Source organism: Quercus suber, unplaced genomic scaffold (genome assembly GCF_002906115.3).
Source record: "Quercus suber isolate HL8 unplaced genomic scaffold, Cork oak 2.0 scaffold_30, whole genome shotgun sequence".
In the NCBI taxonomy this organism is placed as follows: Eukaryota; Viridiplantae; Streptophyta; class Magnoliopsida; order Fagales; family Fagaceae; genus Quercus; species Quercus suber.
This window is the reverse complement of record NW_027069495.1, coordinates 1,796,870-1,805,652: the sequence shown is the minus strand read 5'-3', so window position 1 is coordinate 1,805,652 and position 8,783 is coordinate 1,796,870. Positions and strand designations below refer to the sequence as shown.

General features: G+C 31.3%; 1 protein-coding gene across 1 annotated transcript; it reads left to right on the top strand.

Annotated features, from left to right (window-relative positions):
- Positions 1 to 565: 565 nt before the first annotated feature.
- Positions 566 to 2,047, top strand: LOC112015604 (allene oxide cyclase, chloroplastic). Its single transcript, XM_024048025.2, has 3 exons — positions 566 to 957; positions 1,069 to 1,190; positions 1,587 to 2,047. Exons 1-3 carry the CDS (start codon positions 717 to 719, stop codon positions 1,989 to 1,991), a joined length of 768 nt encoding a protein of 255 aa, XP_023903793.1. The 5' UTR covers positions 566 to 716; the 3' UTR covers positions 1,992 to 2,047.
- Positions 2,048 to 8,783: the final 6,736 nt, after the last annotated feature.

Below are 8,783 nucleotides of genomic sequence, written 5' to 3'. Positions count from 1 at the left end.
GTTTTTTTTTTTCCCTCCTCTGAGTGGTAGAAAATCAAATCAATATCTCTATAGACCCCATTTGATAACCGATCAATCCTATTTCCATTTATGTTCATAATGATAAGAATTACATCAACATTATATATTACAAGTTACAAGTTACAACTCATTTTATTTTTTAGCTAAAATAGCTTAATTTGCCATCAATATTACAACGCATTGTCCTATCTCATGAGGGTGTCAAAATCATCCACAACTAATACCTTATCACTGTAATCAATCCCAACTAACCTGCCAAGATAGGCTTCTTGGTGCACAATACTCTTGCCGGTGGTCATGTTCCACGCACTAGTAGACATGTCTAGCCGTCACAAGATCAATTTCCTCACAACATTTTCCGTCCAAATCCCAAACCGATCTACAAGAAAAAGAAAGTTCTTCGTAGAAATAGGAACTTTCCAATTTTCCATGTGGACATAGATTACTGTTTGACCAGTCCCATTAGCCATATTTTTTATCTTGCACCGTCCATCCGCACACTCGAAAAAATAAATATACACACATGGGTTAATTCTCACTATAAAAAAAATTTCTAAACCCTACTCTGTATATAAGCATATCTCTGTACTACCCTTCTTCACCAATTTATTAATTCTCACTTTCGTTCAGACCAAACACTTTCTTACACACCAACCAAAGGCAAAACTCTCAAAGTCTCTGTCTCTCTCTAATCAATGGCTTGCTCAAGCTCTGCTTTGAAAACCATCTCTCCCCCTATCAAGCTAGCCAACCCAAGATCACACCCCACCTCTTCACTCACCAATAACTCACTCCTATCATTCAAGCTCTCAAACACATCTCTCACCCAAACCCTTAAATTCCAGTCAATCTCACCCCAGACCCCCAGCTTTTCACTACCCAAAAGATCATTCACTTGCAAAAGCCAGGCTAACCCATCAGACTCCACAAGACCCAGTAAGTATTTCTCAAATTAAATCACTCACCCACCAATTTTTACACTATACAATCACAGTTTTTGGTATGATCCCATGTGACCCTTTTGGTTTTTTCCTTCTTTTTTCGCAGCCAACGTTCAGGAATTGCACGTGTATGAGATCAACGAGCGAGATCGTGGAAGCCCTGCCTACCTCAGGTTGAGCCAGAAATCTGTCAATTCTCTTGGAGATCTCGTTCCTTTCAGCAACAAAGTAATTTTCTTATGCTCTGTTTGTTTCCCGAGAAAAAGTCAATTATATATACATGTTAAATCTCTATCCATTGAAAAAAAAAAAAACGTCTTTCTAGTTTCTGTTTGTTTTCCAAGAAAATCTTTTATGTGAGGACTTAATTATGCAAAGTATTATATTAGTAAAGACTTAACATTTTTTTTCTTGGATTCACTTTCCTGGTAAAGTATTCCCCATAACCAAACAGAAGGTCAATAAAGACATCTTTTTTTTTTTTTTTGATGGGAATAAAGACATCTTCTTTTTTCTTCAGGCAAATGACTTTTTTTATCTGTTTTCTACTTTTTCGTACATAGTGATTAGTGAATGAACATATCTTTAAATTAAAATTAAAGATTTTTTTTTTTAATGTTAAAGTTGTATACCGGAGACTTGGAGAAACGGTTGGGGATCACAGCAGGAATATGCATTTTGATCGAGAACAAACCGGAAAAGAAAGGTGACCGGTACGAGGCTGTATACAGCTTTTACTTCGGAGACTACGGTCACATATCGGTTCAGGGAGCGTATCTGACATACGATGAGGACACGTACTTGTCAGTGACTGGTGGGTCTGGAATCTTTGAGGGTGTATATGGGCAGGTGAAGCTGCACCAGATTGTGTTCCCCTTCAAGATCTTCTACACGTTTTACTTGAAGGGCATCAAGGACTTGCCAAAGGATCTTCTGTGCAAGCCTGTGGAGCCCACTCCTTATGTGGAGCCCACCCCAGCTGCAAAGGCTTGTGAGCCCCACGCCACCATTCCTAATTTCACTAACTAATAAATGGATGGGGAATTGTCATGTAATGTAATAATGGGTTTTGCCAAATTGTCTTTTGGGAGTGAAGGTAATGTGAATTTAGCTTAATCACAGCATGTGTAGCAAGTATATATATGGGCTATATACACTTTTTTTTTTCTAAGGCATATGATGATATAATCATATAGGGGGCTAATTGAGATGATGGCCATGATACTGAGTGGCAACTACAATGTTGGGTGCTTTTCTGTTTAGCAATTGATGCATTTGCTTTTTGGCCTAGATTTTTAAAGAATGTGTATTGTGGTGGAAGCTATACTGGCAGGCAGCAAACATGAGTTGGACTCACTGGCGGGGGGCGAGGGGGGCCACTCCTCCCACCCCACCCCCCCCCCCCCCGCGGCGACTCCTCAAGTTTTTAGTAATAGGTGTCTTAAGTAGTTATATACTGACATGGGTGTCTAAAGTAGTTATATACTGACATGGAAAAAAAAAAAAAAAAAAGAAGAAAGACTTTTACTTGTTGAAAGTGACCAAACCATTGCTTTTGTCTTGTTCTACTGCAACTTGCCCTATGTCCTATTTTTTATTTATATCATTTTTACACCATTTTTACTATTTATGATACTTCACAGCATTTTATCCTTGAAATGCTAGATACTATAAATTTTACAACTTATGTCTTAAAATTGACATGTCACAAATAAAAAAAAAAATCATTTCAAATGTTTATTATTATATTTTTTAAGTAACACTAATCACATTCTTACTCCATCAGTTTGTAAATTTTTTTAGTTAGTATGAATGGGTTATTTTTGTTTATTTATTTTAATAATATGAAATATATTCATATTTGCTTAAATTGTTTATTTATTTATTTGTTTATTTATTTTTTTATTATTGTTGATTATATTTTTTTTAGATTAATTTCACTTTTAATATCATCTTTACCATTTTGCCCCTCTAGACTACAATCCTGGCTCCGCAGCTGGTTGGACTTGGACTTAATATTATTTATTTATTTATTTAGGATTTACTTTCATTTAGAGTAAAAGTGAGAATGTGGGCCAACTTTAAAAATGTGCAATAGTCCAATCACACAAAAGTATTCGCAACATATTTTATATTTTATAATTGTTTTGATAATAATAATAATAATAATAATAATAATAATAATATTATTATTATTATTATTCAATAAAAATTGGAGATTCAAGTGATAGGGCTAACATTAATGATATTAGTTCTGGTTATGTGGTACAAACTCAACTCCCCCTTCCCAATTTTATGACAATGATAAATCTATGTGAAAATAAAGATGCATGGGTCACAAATTTTCACATCCATGAACTATAAGATAGATTGTAAAAAATGTGTTGTACACCCTTTTCCTTCACGCAAACTTTATAAGTCAAGATAATCTCATGTTTAAACTATGTAATGGGCATCTAATTTTGTAACTCCTTTGTAATCCCATGTACTTAAATGAGTTTTAACTAGGCTTGTGGCACCATGTGGACTCTGATTTTTTTCTTTAACTACTTGTAGTATGCTAGTGTGATATACTGGATAAAATTTATATTTAAAGTAAAGAAAATATCATAAATATAAATGAAATCAAAATACAAAATTTCCTTCATTTATATGACAAAAGCCTGTCATGTAAGATCGAATTTTTTTTTATAAAAATAATAATTATGGTAGATTAATAAAATAAGTTAAAATATATAATGGATTTTTGTTTCTTTTAATTTTAAATAGGAATTTAGACTTATTTTTAGAGTAAAATTAGGCTAATATTTTTAACGCATTTATAATGTGGTGAGAACTCTTCTATTTAACACACACACACACACACACACACAGAGTCAAAACTAAGAGAAAATCCAATTAAATTTTAATTGGATTCTCAATTTTGCGCTATGTGTCTCATTTAATTTTTAATTTTTAATTTTTTGTCAAGTGAATTATTGAGTATAAAAATTGAAGAGTCCAAATCCAATTAGATTTTAAATTGGATTTCAATTGGACTCTAATTTTTCGACATGGATCCATCTATTTTTTTTTTAATTTTTATGGCAAGTAAATTATTGGGTGCAAAAACCGAAAAGTCTAAATCCAATTAAATTCTAAATCATATATATATATATATATATTAGACTCATCACATGAGTTTGGCATGTGCAATAATGCTCTTTTTTATTTATTTATTTATTTTTATTTAGTATTATAATACTTAAAAGTGATATATAAATAACCATGTGTATATATATATATATATATATAAGAAAGAGGTAAGGTAACGTGGATGGAGATTTATGATAACTGTATAGAATTTGGATAACAAAAATTTGGAATGTTTTAAAGAATTAAAAATATATATATATATATATCATAGAAATTTCAGGATAAGAATGAGTAGTTTTTACATTAGGTTGTGGGTTCTTTTTTGGAAGAAGTAATTTTGTATTTTTTTTTCTTTGATAAAGATAATTGAAGCATTTGAATTCAAATAGATAACAAATACATATAGGAATCAGACATTTGAATACAAATGGGTAGTGAGAATAACAAATTTTTTTTTTTTTTAATATACTTTTGTACGTGAGATAGTATTACAATTGGACAATTATGAGAAAAATAGTCGTTGGGTAATAATGGGTAAACTAGTTGTTGGGTTTTTATGATATATTATTAACCAATAACTATAGACATATTGTCATGAATAACTTATATAATCTCATCACAACACCATTTCTTATAAATTATTTTTTACTTTATATTTCCAAATACACAATTTTTATTTTATTTCTCTCTCACATATCTTTCTACAATTTTATGGAAAGACAATATTAGAAGGTTGTTCTTGAACCTCCATGAGTGAAAGTGCATCTATCATGAAGGTTGACGCTATGGTCTAATCCTGAAAGGTTATTTGGCCAAGAGAACTAGTAGCATTAAGTTTTACTCCGTGTAGCATGAATCAACCTTTAAGGATGACACTTTTGCAATGTGATTTTATAGTATTGTGAGATCTTTCTAAACTACTTTTTATTTTATATTCTTGCAAATTATTCTAGTTATTATCTGTTGTATCAAAACTTGTTTATTCACTAAAAAATTTCCAATTTGTAACATAACAAAATACTATTCACTTGTTAATTGTTATAACCACAATTCCTAATATTGACTTTTATTATATACTATATATGGTTTCCAATTTCCATATATTTAAAAGTTGTTACATTAGCAAAAAAAAAAATTGTTACATTAATGTTTTGTGATTAAAGTTGAAAGTGAAATATCTCAAAACCTTTTGTCAAAATAGTAATGGTCCAATTTAGCACTCACGCCGCCTACAAAAAGCAAAGAAAAAAAAGTAGGACACCCATCTGGAAGCTAGAGAAATTTTCTTATTTTAAAATTTCTGTTAAAAAAAAATTGGTGCCCAGAATCACATGCATCATGAGTAAGAGCATCTCAAGCATAATATGTAAACCATTTTCTCTCCAAAGTTTGGAAAACCAGACCATAAAATAGACATCCAATAAATTTACTATTTAGCTTTTTTTCCTAAATATTATCGTGGCTTCCACGTCGAGAGTCATTGTTGAGCCATCTATTTCTGTCCAAATAAAATATTCACCCCCTCTCTCCTTTTTCTCTCCTCATTTTCTTAAAAGAATAAAAAAAAAGAGAACACATAAAAAAATGATAAAAGGCAATACTAAATAGAATAAATAAAGAATGGAGAGTTTGTTGGACATTAATTTAAATAATGATTAGCTAAAATTAAAAAAAAAAAAAAAAGTTTTTAAAGAAAATTTGAGTGAAACTTTTACATGGGGATGCACTAAATCGGGCTAATCCTATTCAAACTTAACATTCGGGTTCAAGATCTTATTGAATTGAATCAAAATTATTGTGGTTATACTTCGTTGAAAGACCAATAGTATATATTTTGATAACCAGATAAACTTTTTATTGAAAATGAAAGAAAAATTAGGAATTGATTACAAGTTACTACCACGTCTGGGCACAGGTCCTGAAGAACAACATCAACAAAAAGTCCCCAAAACAAAATTGCATAAGCATAGCTGCTATCTTGCTTCTTTTCGTGCTTCATATATGTAGAAAGGTGATTGTTCGTTGTTTATTTGTCATTCATTTCAGGGTCTTCTTTTTCAATAAAAAAAAAAAAAAACTATTTGAGCATTATGCCTTTGTTTAAAGAAATGATTGAATATGTTGGCAGACAAAATTCATTGGTGAGAACTTTAATTATTGCCAAAGTAAAAGGCATTAAGAAATCATCACGAATTGGTATTACTAGGCACTTTATTGAAGAGTAAGTTATACAAATATATGGCAAAATGCAAATGACACTTGTGGATTTCTTGGGCATGACATGCTCAAAAAGAACATTGCTTGGGACTACTCCATAAAACGCTTGCATTAAAATAAATAAATAAATAAATAAAACCACAACACAATAATAATTAACTGAAAATGAATTTATTTTATTATTTTATTTTCTTGTGAAATGCTTTATAGTTCTTAATTATTGTAAATGGACAAAGGATGATCTCACAAGTGTAGTATATTTAATCATAAAGAGTGCTATTTGGGAGAGTTTGTTTTAATGAGTTTATTTCACTTAAAAAGTAAGTTAGAGGAATACCACTATACCTACAAAATAAAATAAAATTGCTTTACATAATTGTTCATAAATCAAATAAATTGAAAATGAACTGTTCCATACCAGCCAGTAAGTAAGATAACTCATTCGAAATTGAACTCTCATAATGGAGTTCCAAAATCTCGATATAGGTGTTGAAACTATTTTACTCCCTTGGGGTAGAATGAGGATTGTGTCTCTCAAAATTCAAAGAATCCTTAAATTTTTTATTTTATTTTTATTTTTTTATATTAGTTTTGATGCACATGCAAGGCATGTAAAAAAACTAGGGGTGGCAAAATTTGACACGACCCGCGAACCCGACACGACTAACCTGTTTATAAATAGGTCATGGGTTGAGGCTAAATGGGTTCGGGTCATATTCGGGTCGACACGGCTGACCCGTTTAATAAACGGGTCGTGTTCGTGTTTAACATGTGAACCCGTTTGACCTGTTTGACCCGTTTAGGTAATAAAGATATTAAATTTTGTTATTATTGCTTAATTTTGTTGTTGTAATTATATGTTTATTATTATATTTATGGTTGTAATTGTATTTTAATTTTAGATATATAGAAATTAATAATAGATTATTTAGATCATGTATGACCTATTAATCAAACAGGTTATTAGTATTAATTTTTACATGACTTATTAATTAAACAGGTTAAACGTGTCAGGTTGGGTCAACCTGTTTAATAAACAGGTCGGGTTAGGGTTGAGGATTCTTGACACGTTTACTAAATAGGTCGGGTTCGGGTCAACCCATATAGCAGAGTACTTATGGCTCGACACGACACGAACCCGACCGCGAACACGAATTGACACCCCTAAAAAAAACACTATCAAAGAATATTCATTGTAGATAGCATTATAATTTGGTCATAAGTTGGTCTAAAGAACGAGAATTGACTTCTTCAAGTCCGTTTTTCCTCATTAGCTCAGTGGTAGAGTGGTCGATTGCTAATTGACTGGTCGTAGGTTCAAGTACTACTTGGGGAGACATTTTAGTTATCACTTTTTTGACCTAGCAAGCCCTACCCCTCTCATTAGTTTCTAAAGAATCTAAACTAGTAGAATTGTGGGACAAAAAAAGGGGAAGTTGATTGTCGGTTTTATTCCTCACTCTCGTACAGGTGAGCTTGGTTAATTTATTATGACTTTCTTTTTCAAAAGTCAATTTTATAGTGCGGTGAGTAGGGGTGTGTGTAGGTTGGGTTGAGGGAAATTTTCAATCCAACCCATGGGTTTGACAATATTATTTTATAAAAAAAAATTGAGTATTAGAACAAAAAATTATAAAAATTATCAGCAAAAATAACAACATATTTATAATCTTATTTGTGTTGATTTGATGCATTAATCAACCTTGAGCATGACACCAAACCAATACAAATAACATCAAATTTCTAACCTTATAAACATGAGCATAGCGCCAAATCAGCATAAACTATTTGATTAGTGCATCAAACCAACACAAATAAAATCTTAGATTGAAATGAAAGGAGAAAATAAGTTAGGAGTTTAATTTTTATTCAGGAAGAGAGACAAAAGAGTAATTAACAAAACCGTATAATATATATTTACAATATATATTACATATAGGTGGGTCAGGTTAGGTTAGGCGGAATTGTGAATCTGCTAACCCAAAGCCAATCCAACCCGCTGTAAAAGCAAAAAATGGCAACCCAACCCAACCCACTGGGTGGGCTGGATTGGGTCAATTTTGGTAGGTTAATGGGTTAGTTGCACACCCCTAGCGGTAAGAACTCTTCTATCGAGTGGGTTGGGTTGGGTCAGTTTTGGCAGATCAGTGGGTTGGCTACACACCCCTAGTAGCGAGAACTCTTCTATCATACATGTTGCAAAAATGGTGTATATCCACAGAACTATGGCATCTAAGATTCAATTTAAATAATGAAATTTAATTTCTTTTTAAAAAAATTCAAAACTTTTAATAATAAAATTTAAGTAAAAAATTTAAACATATTAGACTTATGACTTTAATAATAGAGTTTTTTTTTTTTTTTTTTAATATCTAGAATAGAATTAGATTAATAATTTTGATTTTTTTTTTTGATAAATTTTTTTGATATACTTATAGTGCAGTGACTGGTGAGAACTCTTTTATAACA

Excerpts from the sequence above, each read along its gene's own strand:
- LOC112015604 (XM_024048025.2), top strand. The coding sequence starts at position 717 with ATGGCTTGCTCAAGCTCTGCTTTGAAAACCATCTCTCCCCCTATCAAG. Across the intron at positions 958-1,068 it reads ATCAGACTCCACAAGACCCA|CCAACGTTCAGGAATTGCAC; the intron begins GTAAGTATTTCT and ends CTTTTTTCGCAG. Across the intron at positions 1,191-1,586 it reads TCGTTCCTTTCAGCAACAAA|TTGTATACCGGAGACTTGGA; the intron begins GTAATTTTCTTA and ends TTAATGTTAAAG.